General features: G+C 43.0%; 1 protein-coding gene and 1 long non-coding RNA gene across 3 annotated transcripts in view; one reads left to right on the top strand and one right to left on the bottom strand.

The window, feature by feature from the left end:
• The window catches only part of LOC144115618 (sarcosine dehydrogenase, mitochondrial-like), a 104608-nt gene extending 83640 nt beyond the window's left edge, over nt 1–20968 (bottom strand). The window contains exons 1-8 of one of the 2 annotated variants that reach the window (XM_077650038.1): nt 20431–20968; nt 19802–19995; nt 18728–18841; nt 16803–16981; nt 11171–11350; nt 10976–11099; nt 7747–7952; nt 4365–4494 (exon numbers count right to left, since the gene is read on the bottom strand). In XM_077650038.1, the coding sequence (XP_077506164.1) occupies nt 4365–4494; nt 7747–7952; nt 10976–11099; nt 11171–11350; nt 16803–16981; nt 18728–18841; nt 19802–19973 (1105 nt within the window). In that variant the 5' untranslated portion in view covers nt 19974–19995; nt 20431–20968. Of the gene's footprint in view, nt 1–4364; nt 4495–7746; nt 7953–10975; nt 11100–11170; nt 11351–16802; nt 16982–18727; nt 18842–19801; nt 19996–20088; nt 20219–20430 lie in introns of those variants that run through there. The other variant, XM_077650039.1, reaches the window with a different exon arrangement.
• On the top strand, nt 20167–21697 carry LOC144115621 (uncharacterized). The gene is made up of 2 exons (XR_013311475.1): nt 20167–20306; nt 21470–21697. It is a non-coding gene; the product is annotated as an uncharacterized LOC144115621 (long non-coding RNA).
• Nucleotides 21698–21716: the final 19 nt, after the last annotated feature.

Genomic DNA, 21716 nt, shown 5'->3' with positions numbered 1-21716 from the left:
GAGAAATCGCTGATGCTGGCGTACTCTCATTCGTTTTAGTTTTGGATCAGAAACAGCTACATCTTATGTTATGCAAGCCTGTTTTGATATTAGTACTATTTGTTTTTCAATTTTGTTGCACAAATGAAGTGCATTTTCATGCGTTCCATAAAACAAGACGTAGGGAACGACAAGGGCGTCCTTGTCGTCTCGTCTCCATCACTGCCTTTTTAGCGCTGCGCTCTTTTTGGCGCTGATGTCGCAGCAAATGTTTGTTTTATTTCACAGCTATTGCATATTTAGAGTGTACAAGGTGTGCGAAACAGGCTCATTGACAATATGTTGCAATTTTTTTTAGTAACGTGATTGTGAAAAACGAGGGCATATTTTATGAGTAGTATGATATGTTTTGTCTTGCATTTGTGGCAACGCAACCTCTTCCGTTTCATTTTTTCCCATAATTTTACAAATTACACATACCATCATACCATATATGAAACTTTTAAATGACTGCTACGAAAACATCTTGCTGAGCTTGCAGAGCGAAAGCATCTTTAAGATCTCAGGGTGTGGCTGTCAGCTTGTAATCAAATTTATCTCAAGTTAGAACATCAGAGATAAATTTTAATCTCTAGTTGCAAGAGGTGCAAAATTGTGAAAGTACTCCCATGTAGAACAGCTGAATAATCAGAAAACAGCCATGAACATTGCATTCTTATCCAGTAATGTCACGTCATATAATTTTTTTCATGCAGAAACTGACCATGGCAAATACTTGTCAGGTACGATCCACACTACATCCAGCAGGTTGCTGCGAGCGGTCGCTGTGCCGTCAGTGTTTGGGGCGCATTAAGCCAGCAGGGACTTGGGCCTCTTCATCGAATTGATGGAACGCTCACTGCAGACCAATATCAAGACATAATTGAGCAAGTGCTCATACCCTACGCTTTGGATGGCCCCTTCCCCGATGGCTGCTTCCTGTTTCAGCACGACAGAAGCCCTATTCACACTGCCAGGTATGTAAACAGCTGTTTCAGGTCAGCATTAATTTTGTAGAAATGACCACCACCATCCTTCATAAAACCCGAAAGCACTGACACGTATATTAGAGAAAAGTAATTAAAAACTTAAGAAAGCAATGTGATCACTACAGATCGGATTTCAAGCAAATGCTTGTTTTTTCTCCTTGTCGCAGCCACACCACCTGTAAGTAAGTACGGATTAGGTGCTGACAACAGGCTTAATGCTGCTTTTATAGTGCCTATAAATGCCTTTTTTGGGGGGTTTGGGGCTGAAGTATGCCTATTTCCGACATTGGCGCCTAACAATGTCCTATTTTGAATAAAGGAGTCGTGAATCCAGTGCGGTTTCGCTTTCGGATACATTTCAGTTTCCAACAGCCATGCGCGGCAACGTTTATAGATGACCTCGTCCACTGGACGCGGCGAATACAGCACCACCTACAGCTGTGCTAACAGTGCCAACCATGTGATCCGAAAATACCACAACAACCATTTTCCTGTTTTGTGCTATTTCATTGTGAAAGCTTATGAACAGGGCTGGTAAAGTGGCATTGAGAAGCAAAAATTAGAGGACAGGTCCTGACATCGCATTTTGTGAAGAGCCTCATATCATCTTCTCCGGGCCGCCTCCACACACTTCCTTTACTTTTCTCCTCTTAGGTTGATAGCGTTGGTGGTGGTCCGTCAGCAGTCTGACGCACGCCCGTGCAGACCTACCTTAGTTCTGACCGGCATATTCAGGGTCAAGCAGCACTGCACACCTGCATTCTCTGGCATTTGTGGTGCCCGCACACTTTTAACGGCAAGCACCATAACAAAGTGGTGTGGCTTCAGACAATAGCTACAAAACACTATTTACATAAGTGGCAACGTATTTACCATGTTCATGCATCGTGTATGTCGACAAAAGACAAGTTTGATTTCTATATAAGTGACGATTTTGAGTTCATATGTCAGATATGCTACATTAACCATAATTGCAGTGATTTCTAAATGCATTCCTGTTAAGGCGGTCACCATTTGTTAGTAGTTTTGGAGCATGAAAGGCTATTTCTGGCGCTAAACATAGAATGTGTCTTTTATAAAGCAGCTCAAAACTTTTTATCAGTTCTCCTTGCATTTTATTGTTGTTTCCGAGCTCATTGAAAGTCTAATAGAAACGTTGATAACACCATTTGCATAGCTTTCTCACAAAAGAAAGTGACCGGCTCCTTTGCTCTGCTAGAGCATGCGAGTTGTATGATATGTTGCAATATATAAATAATCTGTTTCTAAGGTTAGCGCCTTTGTTATGATCCCAAAGTATCCTTGATTTTGTTTATTTTGCAGCAGATACTGCGGATACGTTCAGATCTGATATCATTGGCATTTGATATCTACTCAAATTTATAGAGGCTATTTTTCTCGTTCGGTGCCTAAAATGTGCTTTTATGTGTCTGCTTTCTGGTGCCTAAAACGTGCGTTTTTGGTGCCTAAAGTGATCACTCCTTAATCATGGCGCTTTCGCTACCAAGCTGAAGGAGCAGACGTAAGGAGGTATCTTTCATCAACTCAGAGGGTGCGTGACAATCTTTTGATTGTCATCTAAACTACTCTAACGACTCCACCCTACATTACCGGTCTACAGGGCGGTGAGAAAAAAGCTCGAGGAGGTGGGCCTGCAAGTGATGGCCTGGCCGCCCAAGGGGTCAGATCTCAACATTTTATCGAGTGCGTGTGGGGCTTCATGAAGCGAAACCTCTCCCAACACGCTTTTGAGGTGCAGACACAACAGGACCTCTGGGCGGCTATCGAAGAGGAGTGGAATCGCTTCAGGGAGGATTCAAACCTCATGGCGAATCTTTATGCATCCTTGCCACGATGTGTTCAAGATGTAGTTGATGTAAACGGAGCCTTTGATCACGCGGCACTAAACCTCACCACACAGCAAAGCGCCTCACTATTTTCAGGCTGTTCGTAATAAAATGCTCCAAGAATGAAACTGTTTTGTGTTGTTGTCACTGCCAGCACTAGGGGCAGAGATTTAGTACCACATGGCAAAATGATGGTATTTCCTGCCAACACCAGATTGAATGACCGCATAGTATGGGTGAAAAAAAGAGGACCGTCAGCAAAACGGACGAACAGAACAGCGTGGCCGGTAGTTGCAACAAGTAAAGAGATGCGCACGTATGGTTCGCAAGCGCTTAGATCTAGAGCTGTCAGTTAAGTAGCACAGTTTTGAGTTGTTCGCGATGAGCCATCTTTGAGTCTTCGGCTTTTTCTTAGGAACGGTTCATTTAGGCTATTCCTACAAATGCCGCGCGAGAGGAAGTCTGATAGTCTAAGCATGATGCAGCTCTGACGACCCCCAATGCACAGCGGCGACAAAGCTTCGCTGCCGCCGCGGCTGCCATCTGTGCGAACCACCGCCGCTCGGCCGCAGCCATCAGCGAGACGAACGTCTGACTTGATATCGCATATCTTTGCTCTCAGCCACGGGATGAGGGGAAGAGAACAAGCCTCCTCACTCTCTGTAGCTGCGTCACCAGGCAGCGCCGCCTATCGGGAGCGAGACTGCTCCTCCGGCCGGCGCAGTGGGCTGCGAACTTCTGCAACAGATGGTACTGTAGATGCATCCATTCCACCCCCACTGAAAGAGAGGAGGTGTGTTGAGAAAATGTGCGGATGGACTTTCTTTTTCCTTAATATCTTGGTGCGGGCTAGTTGGTGAATCATCATGGAAAGTGGCAGCGCGAAGCAGAAAGGACGAAAGAGAGACACGAGAACACACAGGACAAGCGCTGATTCAGTGCTTCAGCGGTTGTCCTGTGTATTTTTGTGTCTCTTTTTCGTCCTTGCTGCTTCACGATGCCGCTTTCCATGATGCTTCTTTTCCCTTGCCAACATCATTGACAATGCACATAGCTGTAATATTTTGCAGACACTCATAGCCAACCCATTCACATGCTGCACTTGTTTGTTTACAATGCCTAAACCTGCACCTTCATGTCACAAGCTTATATTTTGTTATTCTTTATTTTCTCATAGCATAGTTACACAACCGTAAGCCTTCGCGCTAACCTGGCAGATAACCTAGACATTGAAAGCCTCAATGCACTCAGAAAAATTGCGGGACGGATCTTGTTGAATAACATGTTACTGCAGTATTAAGCTTAAACTAAGCATGAAAAACAACCTAACATCATGAAAAAGCACAAAGGGCACACAATACAAGAAAGAAGGCCATTTCTTGCATTTCTGGTCCGTTTTTTTTTTCTAGCTTCAGTTTGAATGCATTTTACCCCCAATATTTGGCTCGACTGTATGCATACTGGATCTGTAACATGTTCCCAATTATACCCATTACATAGATTCACTTACCGGGTCCACAAACTGTTGATTTGATGCCAGTCTGTTCAAGTACTGGCACTCTATGTATTCCACTCTCAATGTGTGTCCCAAATACATCCCAGTCAAGGTCAAAGAGCCCGAAGGCAAAATCTTCAGGCAACTGCCGAGAAAAGCGAGAAAATAGAATTACACAAACAAAAAGGCACTACAGAACACAAGCAAAGCCAAAAAAAACATTTTCTTTCTAAAATTCATTTAAGAAAGTTGAACTCTCGTGCCAAGCTGTATGGAACCATTTCTCCTTTACTGAACAAATGTATTGGGCCGTTCTAACAGTGCTGACTATTTTTATAATGTAAACCTCCAGCCTAGGCAGTCTGGGACCATTAAGCTACACTATCATGCAACGAGCAATAAAACATTTGCTTACACACATACACAATGGTGAACTCAAACAGAGCACACAACAGCAAAAACATGTTGTGATTACATGCATCATAATGCAGATGATGAGCGCCAGCTATGGAGACACAGTCACGTTTCAATCTCATTTATTCATCATCGATACCACTCACGAAGGCTGCTCCGGCTTTGCTCTGTTTCTTATCCTTGGCACATTTGCACTCCGCAAAAGCCAGCACGTGGGGACTGATGATAATAAAGCAAAAGCTATGTTCTAGAGGATTGCCAACATATTCTTTCAACGCTCCCATAACCAAGATGAAATCCCGCCGATGCCCATGAGTAAACGGCAACAGAATGCAAAGGGTTTCTGTCCCCTCCTGCATCAACATTTACAGCGGCATGGTAATGTAGTGAAAGGCAAAGATGCTGGCACAACACAGACCAGAACCTTCACAGCACTGCTTGCCTCGTTTGAGCAGAACAAGAGAAGGCAAAAGATCATCGCCTGTGTAGGCCCATAGTGATCTGCCAGTTTGTCCTGTGTACCAAGTGAACTACACTGCTACTTAACTTTTATTGTTCCACTAAACGGCATGCTTTCAATTCTCACTATGACAAAATTTTGATTAAAAATTATTCAACTAAAGTGGTTTTCCTGCAATAGTGATTTATTGTATGTTAACATGATTATAATACATTTGAACGGCCTTTTATGTTCATTTTAACTGTTCTCTCTGCTGCTAACAGGTAAGAGTTCAAAACTATATGAACTTGCAGACAAACAAAACAATAAACCTCTAATAAGCTTTCAGTGGTAGCAATACATCCACAAGTACAGATTTTTTTCAAGCCATCTTCCATTTTCTTCCCATCTCCAAACTGCAGCATTATTTTTGTACACAGTTCAACCACTACAGAAGCTCTTAATGATTTTACAGATGAAGACTGCATGTGTCCACTGATCTTACCTGCATCATCTGCTTTTTGTGTGCATAGTAGAACATATCAATAAATTCAACACTGTCTTCCATAGACAATGGAGTAAAATAAATCCGTTCCTTTATTTTGCCACTGACTGTGGATTTAAAGGATAAAATGCTTTTGCACTATGACATGCAAAAAAGCAACCACTGATACCCAAAGCACTCATAAAGAACTTTTCACTGCAACCACAAATGGCACTGCATGCTGCCCAGTGGGCTGCAAAAGCTATACACAAAGTATTTTTTCAGTTGTCCATACTGCGCTAGCACACAAATGGTGCAAGCATAAGTGCTGTTAAATTATGCTTCACATGCTTGCTATCCCTGCTTCTTGATGGTGTAAGTGTGGGCACTAACCACACATGACAGGCCACCTCTTTCTATTCAAGGATCCATGACCTGGCAAAATCTGTCATAAATAATCTCTTGCCTGCGCCCTTTGTTCATACATTTTTATCAAAATTTAATTTGTTAAGGGGAGACACAGACCAAAAGTGTAATATGTTTTCTTGTTTAGAATACTGTTTATGCAATCACTCATCATAAACCTCAATTTATCAGTTTTTTTTTTAAGTAAGGTTTTCATTTCTGAAACTCTCGATGACAGTGCAATGGACAGTGATGCGACATTAAAAGACAGGTACAGAAGTCCCATGAGGCACATGACAGGAAGTACATTACTGCGCTATAAAACAAAGGTACTCAACTTATGTGAGGCTGTAAGGCACCTCAAATGAGTTGCTGCAACAAGCATGAGGTTAAAAATTGACGCATTATGGGTTATAGAACAGCAGAAAACCCAAAAGCATGTGCCCCCTCCCCCTTGAAATACAGCTGGCGCCCGTATGAGAAAACAGGAACCAGAGCCACTAATAAAAACACACACAAAAAAAGGCTACAGTGTGCTCATGAATTCAACACCATGCTATTAGCCATGACATTTCCATCATTCTAAGCAGAAAAGAACAAAATGTGAAATTTAGATCAAGGTACTTTTCATCAACACCAATGTGCACTTGCTTTACATGTGTTTGTATAGGCTTGCATGCTCTCAGTGTGTACAAGACAAGGCATGGGTATTAAAGGGTCTGACAACTGAATTTTAAGCACTCAGTTTTTTTCCAGCACAAAGGCAAACTTCTAAGGTGCCAAATTTTGCACTGGTTTGATATAAATGCTGCAAATTTTTAGCGAGAATTTTCTATCAGTAGATGCACCTATTTTTATGTATCCTGATGCTAGAAACTATGATCAGCGAGCATGATGACGATTGCATGCCGGCAAAGGTGATGGAATAAAACTAATATGGCCCCTGCTACCAGAAATTAGTTATAGGCAGTTTTAGCATAGAATAGCATCCATTTGAGTTTCCACGCACAAAGCTGTTACGTTGTAGTGATGTATGCGTGGTTGACAGAAGTTTTAGTGACTATGGTTACCACTTCAAAATTGAAATGCGAAACGCTGTAGCACCATCTTGTGATAAAAGCTGAAGGCACTTCATTGGCGATGTGAAGAGAACATTGTTTTTCATCATCGAAGGCACACTGAAGAGAATGTAAAGTGTAATAAAATATGAAAGACACTCCTGAAAGGAGAAAACATTATGCACTTAACAAATAATAATATTCTATGTGGCCACAAGGTGAGATATACTGATAATGGCAACATTTCTCTGAAAGATGGCATTAGAGTTTGTTTCATGCGATTTTCAATGCCTAATTAAAATTATAAATCTTCGTTTCCATAATGCAGTGTTCGATTCCTTCAATGTGTGGCAAGATCTCTTCATTTCTACCATAATCTCATGACAAGTTCTGGCCAGTTGTTGGTCCCTTTAAAACAGTCCATTCCGTTAGCTTCAAGTTAAAAAAAATTCTGTTTCTTTCAGTGCTACTAGCTTCATATGGTGTCAACTGGATGCTTTGCAGTTAGCCAGAGGATAGCCACTAGAAGGTCACATTCAAGTAAATGTGATGCAGTTTCAACAGGATTCGCACCACTGGCAGGAAAGAGCAGCACACCTGATCTATGAAGATAGGGTTTGGCTCATAGCCTCCGACTGAGAGGGCATCCCCCTGCAGCCGCAGGTAGAGGGAGAGGTCGTGGTCCCGCACATTGGGCATGTTCTGGATGCCCTCTATGCGATTAGTGACCACGTAAGCATGCTTCATGGCCACCAAGGGTACAGGTACGCCCACCATGGCCCCAACAGCTGGTGCCCAGGCCCCTGCATGATGTAGCACTGGACATGGACACGGCGTAGAACTGGACGTGGCACAGGGCACGCAACATGGATATTATGCTAAAGCTACCCTGCTAACTGATTGCCTGAGTAAATGGGTAACCTGAGTAGGTAGCTTGTTACCCAAGTTTTCAAGAAAGTTGACGCACTGACTAACAATCACAGTGGAACACTTTACAATGTCATAGCTTACGTACTGAATGCTACAATAGTTACTTTGTCAATAAAAACATGGAAAACAAATTCACAGAAGTCTGAAAGGACCCTTCTGTACTGCTGTCACATCTATGCATGCTCATATAAAAGCTGCGCATTACATTCCACGAGAGAAACAGAAAGTTTGAATCGACTTGGCAGTTACAAAAACCACAATATGGAGCGCACATCTAAAAGTGAGCTCAAAATTTTAAGATAATAAACTGAAAACTTTAATCAGAATGGACAAAACCAGAAATAAGAGTTCAATTACACATATACACCTCCTCAACAGCACCAAAATTTTTCACCATGAAACTTTACTGAAGCCATACCTTTAATACTTTTTCTCCGTAGAACAGATTACATGGATAAAGTTTGAACTGATATGTTTTACTCTGAAAAGCCTGCTAAAAGCAAGATGTGCACAGAAAATAAAACTTCGTGACTTATTTTCAAAGTAAGTCAGAGATGGCACATAACAAACAGAACAGAAGTGCAATTTGCATTAGAGCACTGCGTGGGCTTAGGCCAGCCTAAAAGCCCAGGCCGGGCTGGAAATTGTGCTGTTTCGCCAAGCCTGGGCCGCGATTGAAGTTGGGGGTCTGGACCAGGCCTAGGTTTGAATTTGAGAGCCCGGGCCCATTCATGGAGGGGCTGTGTGTGGCTTTTGATTCATTACTGCAGAGTGAAGTACACTTGGGGGCGTTCTAGTAGCAACACGGATGAAACGACCATGGTGTTGGCTGAGCAAAAAATTGCTCAATGCTTATTTACTTATTTTTGACGTCTGCAATAAGAGTAATTTCATTTTCCTTATACGAAATAAATGACAAACAATAGTGATTTTTTTCGGCTGTTGCCCAGAACATCTCAGAAATGAAGGAGTCCCGGTACAAATCTTTCAGTGGTTTATTAATAAACCACCCCTACTACTTTTTTGTTGATGCCGAATGAGAGAGAGCTCATTTGTAGACCAAGTTTAATCGGCGTCGCCCACAATGCTGTGCCCAAGTAACTTCGGACGTACACGCCTGGTCGTGTTGAATGATAGAAGAGGTTAAAAAGAAAGAGTGAAATATAGCAGTGGGCAGCACTAAAGTGGCAATCTTAGTGGACAGTTGTAACGCTTGATACATTGCTCATGTACACTAGTGTGTTCGCCTACAAAAGTACACAGCACCTCTGGCATTCCAACTATCAGCGAGCCCATGCTGTTGGATCTACCAGAAGGCGATCCGCCTCTGCTCGGTTTTGTGCTACCACTCACATTTGAAGTCTCATAAGAGCAGCTCGACAAGGACCTTCATATGACTGCTCGATGGGCAGCAGTCAGTTCTAAGGTTGTCTTTGCCTGTCTGCATTTGCCTCCCAAAATCACATCTCTACACTACAAGAAACGCCATTAGAGAAGAGCATATTGGTTTAGGGTATGTAGGGTCTTCAAACACATGCTATGCAATAAATAGGCGCTTCTGCTTTTCGTCTTAATAGAAACGCAGCCAGTCCGGCAATGAATTCAACCCAAAAAATCATTCATTAAAAAAAAATGTCATTGCTATTGCTTTGAGGACGTTTTAATATTAAGATATCAGGGGCTGTAAAAAATGAGCGATTAGAGATCTAGCGGTAACGCAAGGCTTACTGTGCGCATATGCAACCCTTTTCATTTGTCTCTCGAAACTTTGGGGCTATTCATAGACAAGACCACTGTTAAAATCTTTTCTTTTTGTATTTACCAAACAATTTTTTTTAAAGTTTTACTGTGATTTAAGCACCTTTGCTGGCCACTTTTTTACTTGTGTAGCTCGAGACTACTTGCAATCAGTGAGCAATTGACCTCTTCAGGTGCTGCGGGAACGGACCCGGGCCAAGCCATGGCTGGGCCTCACGATGAGTAGGGCGGGCCGGGCCGGGCTCATTCGAGTGATAAAATAGTAGGCCTGAGCTGGGCTCGGGCTGAGTCCAAGGCTTGGGTTTCAGAATGTGGCCTGTGCAGCGCTCTAATCTGCATATATAATGTCTTTTGCAGCACTATAAAAACTTTTTAACACTAAGAATACAATAGTCAGAAAAAGAAAAACTGTAACAAGTCTGTAACAGTGCAGGCAGCATAACCCTTACTTCTTACTAAACCCACTGAGGGCCAGAAATGCATGAATGCATCTAAAGTAATGAAAAAAATTGATTTTTTTTTTACACAGCTGCAGAAAGCAATCAAGAAAAACCACCGTTATATCATGCCTTACAGTTCGGCGAATACATTCGCATTCCATAACTGCCCAACACAACAGCCAGTATCGTTGCAGTGTGCCCATGAGCTATGATCGATTCAGATCTCATCCCCATCCAAGTAAAATGCCCAAGAGAAATGCAAGTAAGAGCAAGTGTAGTAGCATATGCACATTCCATACAGGTATTTTCTGCTAATGAAATGTTTTTGTCTTTTCATGTGCCTTCAACCAGCAGTAAGTGCAGTTCAGTATCCCATCCCATAACTCTCTTTTATTGGTGCCATCATCAGCTGATGTCTCTTTGCTCACAGCACTTTGAGCTTCACTAGTATGTTCATTAATTAAAACATAGTACTGTATACATATTCTGCCCATGTGGTTAGAGAGTGGCTACGTAAAAATGATAACCTCTTCAGCAGCAGCATAAAATAACACAAGTCACAAATCAGCCCTGACCATCAAGCAGCTTAGCAAAAAAAAAAAGGCACAGAATGCAGTCCAGGCGAACATATATAAGGGGAAAAAAAAAATGATACCAACTTTAATACTTCTAAAAGGACAACTCCCAGTGATTCGCACCTGTGCAGTTGACCAGGGCTTTTGTGCTGATCATTCCGGCTGCTGTCTGAACTCCAGACACACGCCTTGTGCCAAAGTCATCAACATGCGTCTCTATTCCCACCACAGGGCACTTCTCGATCACCTGCCAGGAGCAAAGCATCAAGACATTGGAACCTTGTACACATCGCTGCCAAGTAAGGTGAAAGCACTGACCTTTGCTCCTTTGGCAGTAGCTGCCCTTGTGAGGGCTGTGCAGAAACCAGCGGGGTCCACAGTACCATCACCAGGGCTATACAACGTTCCGTACAGATCATTGACGTTCATCAGTGGGTACAGTTTCTTGGTTTCTTCAGGGCTCAGGACATAAGACTCTATGCCAAATGCCTTGCCGATCTGTTAAAAAGGGGCAAAGAAGTTAAAAATGAGCTGGTAGATAAAAACTAAAAGAAGATAGAAAATAAGTGCAGTGCAACAATGCCATACCTGCCTCCCTACTAGGTTGATTCTAGAGCAACTCCACTGCTGTCACCTTCCCCGTTCATCAAAATTCACAGAAAAAATGACAAACAGTATGTGGCGCCATACCATCACAACATCACATACCATCACAACAGTCACCCTAGACTGTCTAAAGAAGCTAACAAGCAAGTTTTAAAGCATTTTTGTAGCCACAGCTACAGTGAGCGGCGGAGTGGCTATGATGGGCCTTCACTTGTAGCTTTATGCACTGAAGTATGATAGAGTGGCAAGCAAACCAGCAGAAAATGCTACTTAAAATGCAGCAATTAAAACACTTCATCGCAGCTATCATCAGCAGTGTTCAGATTGATAACTGCAGGACAAAGGCCTCCTTCAGGATGTCTCCATTACCTCTGTCTTGTCTTAGCCACACCTATCCAGTGTATATTAATTTAGTCACCTCATTGATACACAACTGCCACCTCTGATATCCCTGTTATTTTAAAGGACTCGCCTCTGCCTCTTAATTTCAGCTAGACATCAACTTGTTTTTTTTTAAAGATGAAATGAACGGCGGCACAACAAGGACACTAACAAGAAAGGGACATCACATTGTGTTAGCGACTCTTCGGTATCCCTCCGTAGAAATGAAGTTTCCTTTCTTGATAGTTTTTTGTGACGTCATATACTGCGAGACTTTTCAGCCCTGCATTTTTAGCGGCCGTCTGTTGTTTGTTTAAGTGGGTTGTTAATTTTTTGTTATTGGTTTTATCTCTTTTTTGTTGTTTTTTGGTTTCTGACTGCTTTTGCTTCATATCTTTGACTCTGCTTTTGTTACGATCGTTTAACACTGCTTTTGCTAAGAGATGGCCCCCTCCTTTTCGTTTCCAATTCCTTTTATCAGAATTCCTGTTATCCTGACGTTGCTGCTTTTTATTCCACGTGCTGGGTTCGGAGCGATAATACGATGAGTCTCATGCTTGAGCTGAATGTTTAAATATGCCACTTTTCCGTATAATAAACAGTTGGTAGTGTGCGCATGTGGTGTACCTTTCTTGTTGGTGTCCTTGTTGCGCCGCCGTTCATTTCATCATGCAGCAACTCGCCCCTCAGGCCGTTATTCTGTTTTTTTTTTTTTAAATCAATGCTGCTCTCTATTTCTCAGCATTACTCATAGAATTTTACGCTCCATCATTTTTTGCACTCTCTTCATGGCCCATCACTTGTTTCCGTACTTCAGCCCCACAGGCATGTGCTAGGAGGACAATACATTTATTGCACTCACCTTATATTCAAAGATAAAAGTAAGCTTATTTTGATAACGTGATTACCTCGTATAAACACTGAAAACTAATTTGTGTTTTGGTTTCAGAACACAACCCCATTTAAATGACATAAGACAACTGCAACATTCATGCACTGCTAGCATGTGCCATGGCCAATACGGCACAGTACACACCGATGTTCCATTATTTATGCCACTGGTTTTGGTATCTATAACATGGACAAATAATTTTGCTGTAATATGTCACACTTCTGCAGAATTCATATGCTACACACGAAGAGTACTACAGTATTAATGAAAACCATACAGTCCTAATCAAAACTGTAGCGCCAAGACAAAATGCTGAATAGCAGCAAAAGCACCTTCTGTAAGGTGTATTCAGTGAAAGAGACACCGAAAATACGTTATAGCCATTGCCAAAAGTACAGAGGCCAAGGAATTTTGCTTGCAAGCCATATAGTGGAGCGCTTGTACCATCAGTGGAAGTCCTAAGTTTCGGAACAAGAGTTCCTCTTGCCTTAGAGAGCTCTAGAATGCTGGTGATGCATAATGAGCTACAGCATGACCTAGAACCAAATCCCTTGGGCTTTGGTTCTGCCATGTAAATTTGTCACATAAATTTCTGGCATGAAGCAATCAGCAATAACGCAAGCTTTCAAGAAATACATGTGTGCCAATATGCAAAACTTTGTCATGTTTTTTTTTCCTGTCCCCCTGATAATTTAAGATTCAGTCAATTTGAACACTTTCCTCAGACCCAAGAAATCTGAACTATTGGGGTGCTACAGGCAAGACTGATATATCAAGCCCAATCCCGCCACATGACACGTGCAAGGTGGGATTGCTTGAAATCTATGAAATGATGAGCAGCATTGCGTTTTATTATGGGCTTCCCACAACTTACCCCAATTCACTCCATCCAGGCTGAGGCACAAATAAATACGCTTGATGAACTGATTCACCAGTGTCGCCAAGCAAGGTGCATAAAATGCCACACTATCCCTGAAGCTGCAGCTCTCACAAAGTATAGGGAAAAGAGCTCTGTGTTGCCTATTGTTTCCTACCAGTCACAACCATCATGGTTTTAACAGCAAGTTAATGCTATCATGGCTTTAACAATCAGCCTATTACTCGCATAAACACACACGATCCATTGGCCACCTGAGTGAGTCTAGTGTGTGGGCAGATGGCGTCTCATCTGCGATTTAAAACTCTCTCTGGCGACACGTGGCATGTGTTGACGCTAGTGTGGGCAAAGATCACATGACCACAGCTATCGCTTCTCCGGAAATATTAACATAAATAGCAACATGTTCATACACTTGCTCCCCTGCCTGGCCGTCAACACAGGCGGAGCTGTTGGCCATTGGAGACACCTTAAGCATCCTCTGCCCACTCTTGTTCTCTAGAAGCCACTATGACATCCTCACAGACTCCTCAGGTGCCATCAATAGCCTGCGGCGTGTACTAAACTGACTGACTGGCACAGGAAATTCTGGACACACTTGAAAAATTCTTCCTCAGTACATGCACTATGAATCTATCGAAATGCACACCCCACACAAGCCTTGGTGGATGCAGCAAGTCAGAACTCAACACCTCCTAATCCCCTTCAATTGACCCCAACCTCTCTGGAGACAATAATCTTCCTAGAAAAAATTTGATGATGTTTAACTCTTCTATAGAGAGCGAAAGCTCTGTTTGGCTGCTTTGCAAGTCTAGCTTCTCATTGCTCCTCAGTTTCAGCAGCTCGTTTAGCTTGAGTCCTCTGCAGTACACCTTCTCGGTAAGCTATATTGACTGGATGATCCGACGCAGATTGATGGCGAAACTAAGGAGAAACCACCAACACAGCCACTGTTACACCCTCTCCTAGTCATGTGGTATCACAACGGCGAAGCCGGCAAGCGTGCGCAGGTGCACTTCTGCTTGGCGAATCATGTGGTTTGCCTGCACTCTGGGGCCTCAAGGTCAAACACACATCAAGATTGACCTCAGGAGACATGTAGTAATAGAGCTTTTGCTCTGAAAGAAAACCTGCAGCGTGCCACGCGAGCACTTCTCCCACCATATGGTACAGACCTCCCTGGCAGCCTTGCACGCTGGAAAGAGGTCTTGCTTCAAAGGTTACGCCTCTCTGTCACCCTCACCCCAGCGGTAACCTGGTTGTGGCTGGCAAAGTACCATGCCCTTTTCAGTGACTCCTACCCCTTCTGTCGCACTCCTGTCTGCAAGGCGGACACTAGACACTCGCTCTGGACCTGCCCCTCTGTACTGTCCCCTCCCTTACTGGCCACTCCATTACTGCAGACAGTGACAGATGAGAAAGAGCAGATAAGAAATGAAGAAATGAGAGAAGTATGTGCGGGAAGACCAGGAAGGCAGAGACCCATGCAGGGATAAACTGGTGCGATAACCGGAAGTCAGTAAACCAAGCATAAACTGATGACGTTTTCATGGGCAGGGCTAGCGGGGTGCAGCCCCCAAGCTGTTTTGTTTATTTTTCTCCAGTGCCTAGGCGTGCATGAGTTGAGGGGGGGAGAGGAGGAGCATCAGTTTTATTCGTCGATACCTTTGGTTTTAATGAAACTAGCTCAAAAATTCTTGCAGTGGGGGTGACGTCTGATCGAATACCTATCACTCACTTGGTTCACTTAACCTTGGAAAATATAATTTCCTAGTCCCTTAAAAGTTTTTTTCTTGCTTATGCAAGGCATATCATGATCTTTCAGGATTTTCACTGCATTCTCGTTTGCTAGGATCAAAAGCAGACTGAAAGTTCACTTCTCGGACTATATAACTGGTATCAGAAGTCATAAAGTGCACTGGTAGCTTTGAAAGAGCACGCAATATCTGTAGGGGACAAGAGACTAACGCTAAATGGGCATAGTAAGGAAAGAGTTTAAGACCTTCTGCACCAAGATCAACACCCCTTGAGGAAGAGAAATCCCTCTTGCCGTTGCACCTCCTACCCGTATCCTCCCATGAACATCACTGATATAGACATTTTTCGGTTTTGGACTTCAAATACACAAACATTGATTCATTACAACAGAAACACCTTCATATGTTGAAATTTTACACATGGCTCACACTTCAAAAGCGCATCTGATCTTCATGCTGTATGCAGAGCCTCACAGCTGGATGAAACTTGAGTGAGAAACAGCTGCCCTCACAGAAAAACAAAAAAGGTTCACTATCATCATATCTTCCAACGTGAGCTGAAAACTACTGATGAAGCCCTCATATGTGCATTCCACAATAGTGTAGACACATACTTTTGGCCAGATTCTTGACACGCTTTTTCCAGTGACATAAATATACGTACTATCATTACAACAACAAACACAAGATTCTCATGCTCATTCTTTAGTAAGAAAAAATTATCTAAGTCAAAAGTTCACCTTTCAATATTCCTTTTCAGGATTAAATAGCCCACCACAGAAGCTATTACATCACACTACCTGCAGTAGCATACCCCTCAGCTTTTTACAAGAAAAACGTCAGTTTACTCTAGAAAGAAAAATATTTGTCATTTGCAATTACATGTTACCTCATCTTGCTATGAAGTGCGAGTATACTTACACCTATCTTTCTTGTTTTGCTGTGAGAAAAGCAATCAATGCAATTCCTTTCAATTGACACCAATAAATAGCAATAATAATATTAAGAAGTTGATAAGAAAGGGAATCCAGTATACTCCCTTTCCACCAATATTAATAAGCTTGCTTTCTAATTTAAACAAATATCTGCCTTGGCTACTTAAGAACAGCAGAACCTATTATTTTCAGCTAGAAATATGTTACACTCCAATCAGATGGCATGAATACATCCTTTGAAATTTCACACACAATGGTGGCATTTGCTGGTGAGTCATGCCCACCGCAATATATTAAAAAAAAGGGTCACCACCTGAAGCAGGGCCACTTCAGATTGAAATCTTTATGCAATTTTAAGCCTGTTGTACCATAGGTGGTGTGGAAAGGGCAACATTATTTTTATCTTTTTAAACAGCCAAACTAACAAATGCCGATGACTTTACAATTAGAGGAGCAACAAATTACCACAAAGTACAGAACAAAGTTAACAGCAGTAACCCACCGTCATGAGCCTTTTGTACTCATCAAGGCGCTCTTTTGAATTGGCAATGAAAAGACCACCATTGTTGATGAACCCAGGATGGACACCTGTCTCCTCTTCCAGAACATTCATCAGCAAGTGCCGAGTATGATTTAAGATCTGGATATCAGTGTCATTTGGTCGCAGCCTCCATATGAGCCCTACACAAGTAAAGGGCACTTGAATTACAAGTTTTTATATGCACCAGATGATAAAGTTTTCGCAGTCAACTACTTTAGGCAAAGCAATACAGCACTTTCCTTAAGTTAATAAGACCAACAAACTAATTAAATAATTAGAGCTAATAAGCTCTACGCACCTCATTCCCATTCTGGTCATGCACAATCCATATAAGAACTGTTTGCCTTTATTTTGAATGGCTACATGTGATATGCATTCAACAATAGCATCCAAAGCAAATGGAGAGCCCACAGATCTAAAAATGCCTGTGACAACAGGCAACAGATACTGATAATGCATGTGCGTACACTATAATGAATATGTTGTGCAGGGTATTATAACACACAAGGGGCCAAGGCTATCATGCACCAAACGCAAGTTTAAATATCTTTTTTTGTGTTATAGAATGTTTTAAAATCTCATAGTTTAAAAGCTTTTGCTTCTTTAAGGATATAAAACCACAAGAATCAAAAAGTGTATTTTCTCCTAGGAAAAACCTATGGTAGAAAGGCACGTGTTCATTATAAAATTGTGCAAAGTGCTTTTTTCTTAAATTTCTCATCCGAGTTTTGTGCCCGACCATAACATGTAGTTTACTGTGACCATTTTTACGCACGGTTTGCACGTAGGCTTCTCTAGTTTCATTACAGCTTTCAGATGGGCTTCACCCAAAGCAGTTTATTATTTACTGCATGTAAAATACCATTTACCTCTCAGTGAACACTGGACTAACTTCATGCAATTTTTATAGGGCACATTTACTTTCTTGATATTCTGCTTTCAAGTTCGTGCAGCATAGGTGTCCCCTTTCTCATTGACGCCAAATCTGACATGACTCAGGAGCCGCAGAACTTTGTCTTCACATTATGGCTATTATTTTTTTCTATGGCAGCACACACAGCATAACACTCATCAGTAAAACTGATGCGTGCTGTTTTTTTTTCCCGAGCCCTCTTGTACTACTGTGCTTCCAACATAAAATTCCATTTTGGTTTAAACCATCTACATCAGACTACTGTCATGTCTTTCTTTTTGCCAGGCGTTCTTGGGAAAACTACACAGAGGCAGTGGGTCGTGGCTTTGGGCAATACCAGGTAGTGTGCCAAAACTGTAACAACCACAAAAATAGTGACCCTGATGCTTGAGATGCATGGTAGAACACTAGTCTAGAGGAACACTTGGTGACAGCTGTGTAGCAGTGGTATTTTGGTACTGGTTTGGTTTGGTTGATGGGTGTTTAACGTCCCAAAGTGACTCAGGCTATAAGGGACGCCGTAGTGAAGGGCTCCGGAAATTTCAATCGCCCGGGGTTCTTTAACGTGCACCAACATCACACAGTACACGGGCCGCTAGAATTTCACCTTGATCAAAATTCAACTGCCGCGGGGTATTTTGGTACTGATATTACTAAGAATATATGCACACATGAAAGCAGCTCTAATTAGCAGTGGAGGCTTATTTGCTCCCACATGAAACCTTGAAACCTGACTGCAGGGGATTTTGTACGAGCGCCAGATGGAAGGCACAGACCTAAGCTACGTACGGGGCCTATTCATTTCAAGTATGACAGTCTCACTGAACACGCAACCTAAACAGCATGCCAGAAAGCAATAAATATGTTAAGGCATGTCGGACCCCACCCCACTTTGCATGACAGCAATTTGAGGACACACAATAATGAATGTGGTAAATTATTAAACAAAATGCAACTTAAGCAATATACACACCTGCTGTGTGCCATGTTGTGCCTGCAGTTAAGCGGTCCCTCTCAAGCAGCACAGCACTGCTGCAGCCCAGTTTGGTGAGGTGGTAAAGTGTGCTACATCCAATGATACCACCACCTAATGCAAAAAACAGTGTTATAATGGACATTAAGTACCAGACAAACATTATACATGGCTCTGTAATGCTGTATGCAAGGTGTTCCAACTCTGACCACGATTCTCCAAACATTAACTCAACACATAATTTGAAATACACATCTGCATGGCAATGCAGTACATGCACCACACTCATTTCTGGCACACAAATTCCTTGTAAGGAAGGAAATAATAAGCCAAGTTACGCAACAGACCAAAAAATATTGCACAGGTATGAGACTCGCATCAACAGAACTGAATGAAATCCCAGCCTTGTGATCAACACTGTGTGCTACTCACTGTTTAAAACGTAATGCATCTGGGAAACAATACCCAACATTTGCTGCAATGGAAAAAGCAGCACAGTAGACGAGGATGACGAAATGCACGACCACAGAAGCGTCAGCTGTCAACGCTTCAATTGTTCTTGTCCTCGTCTGTTGCGCTGCTTTTTCCATAGCTGCAAATGAACAGACTAGCTCAAGTTGCTACCCTCAATCAATAACCAACATCACTGCCTCTGAAAGCATGCCGGGCGCTGCATATTATGACAATTTAATGTCAAAACTAATGGCTGATCTCCAACACCTTAAACTATTGAGCACAATATAACTGAGCGAAATTTTGATGCAACAGTAAGAGGCACAGCCCAGATCACAAGGCATGTGGTACAGTGAAAAACTTGACGAAAGTTGCGACATCACATCAGCGATATTGCAGTTCTACAGAATTACAAACTGAAAGGCATAAGTTCAGTGGCCTTGGATGGACACGGTTACCCGACGCTGCTCAGTGAGCTCCTTATTCCTTTCAGAACAAAAAGCCTATCCAATATATTTTTATTTTAGAAAGTCTAAATGAACATCGATCGCTTTCATTGAATTGTCGCTCTCGGTCAGATTACCGCGGCACTAATTATACAATAATCGCTGTCAGTCTTACCAATAATGACGACATCTGCTGAAGCAGGCACTGTGGCTGGAGTCTCCACTTTTTTTCTCTCAAGGGTTTCATACGGCACGGAACTCGTTATTTTTGATGACTGGTGCCTCACTTGAAGAAGCGGAGGAACGATACGCTTTAACATCACGGGCATTTTTCTTAGGTAGACCATAGCCGCCAGGACAGCGTAGTCACTGCAGTTCAAATGCGAGCGAAAACTGCAACGCACCATTTGTGCAGACAGCAAATCTTCGGGTTCAACGTTTACAGTGAAATCCACTAAATACCTGCAAAGTCAACCGAACTGGCCGCCTCAAAGCAAACTCGGGCAGAGGAGCATGGGAATTAGCCAACCATTGTTGAGAGCTTGCAGAGAGCAAAACTTTGCGTCTAGAGGCATTCTAGCAGTCAAAACGTAACTGCAGTCGGATGCCGAAAAGGCACTGCACTACAGAACATTGAACTGCAATAGGTGCTTCAAAAAGCTTCAGGCTACTCTCATCAGGTCGGTAACCAATATTTACATTACTCCTGCTCCAAGTAACTGAGGGCACCTACAGTGTCCGATTGGTCCCGTTAACTGCTGGCATGTTGTAGCACATTAACCGCACTAGCACGACTGCGCTTACCTTGATACAGGCCGGCGCCGATGTTGCTTGTCGGAGGCGGACTGTCCTTTTTAAGCAGCGGAATCGCTTCGGTGTCGAGACTTCGCCATGTGGCAGATCACATGACGCCAAAACAAACGTATAAAAGAATCCGATGTGACGAACTCCGTACTTACTTCGGACAAGGCAGATAAGAGTTCTTTGATACCGATACGCAGACCTTGCTCGGTTAGTAAGCGCAACGGAGGCCAAAAACTCCCACTACGATAGCAGCTGCGAAATGCTAACGGGCACAGGCAGGAGACAGCCTAGCTTCGTCGCGACTGCACTTCGCGCACGATCAACAGCGAATGAGATTGCCCGTACAGTTAGTAAATCCACTTTTTGCCGTGCGTGTTGCAGCCGCACTACTCTCAACGTACTGTAGCCATCGAGATCCACTCTGGTCGGTTATCTCCCGCAGCCGAGTAATGAACTTAGTGTACTCCATGGTACACTGTTAAAGGGAACATGCGGTCGCGTTAAGTTGACTTTCCGCGAGGCGCTGCTGCGGAAAGCCGGAAAGAATGCCGACCTGATGATAATGGTCCGGAGTTGTTTTCGGCATTCTGTCCCCGTGCATGGATCCCATTTTTCACACCCACAACGCATCGATTACCTCTTCTCGCTGCTGAATTGGCTTTTTTTTCTATCTGTGGTCACGTTTCGTGCGAAATGAGCAACATTTTCCCCGGACTAGATTATCCACGTGCGAGTGACTTGGTTCATATGCCGCTCAACGCGCTGCGGGGAAAATGTTGCTCATTTCGCACGAAACGTGACCACAGATAGAAAAAAAAAACCAATTCAGCAGCGAGAAGAGGTAATCGATGCGTTGTGGGTGTGAAAAATGGGATCCATGCACGGGGACAGAATGCCGAAAACTCGGGACCATAATCAGCTCTGCATTCTTTCCGGCTTTCCGCAGCAGCGCCTCGCGGAAAGTCTACACGCGACGGCGTTCCCTTTAACAGCGCACCACACTGTAGAAGGCCTTTATCGCTCAATTCCCTCTGCGCAGTGAGCGGCATGGACAAGCAAGACGTGGAAGAACCAGTCCTTCGGGAAGATGCGAAGAGTGCAGTCACCGCGTGCCCTACACGGAAGTTCAAGGACAAGAGCAAGCCTGAATCGGCACCAGTTGGAGAGCAAGACCCCAAGGGAATGTGCAATGAAACTAGGACTCCTAAATGAGTCTGAATGTCATGTATAACTTGTGATAATGCATGCATTAAATAACTGTTATCCACATTGGCCTCATTTCACAC

Source organism: Amblyomma americanum, chromosome 1 (genome assembly GCF_052857255.1).
Source record: "Amblyomma americanum isolate KBUSLIRL-KWMA chromosome 1, ASM5285725v1, whole genome shotgun sequence".
NCBI lineage: Eukaryota > Metazoa > Arthropoda > Arachnida > Ixodida > Ixodidae > Amblyomma > Amblyomma americanum.
Note: the sequence above shows the minus strand (reverse complement) of the source record. Positions and strands in the feature narration are given on the sequence as shown.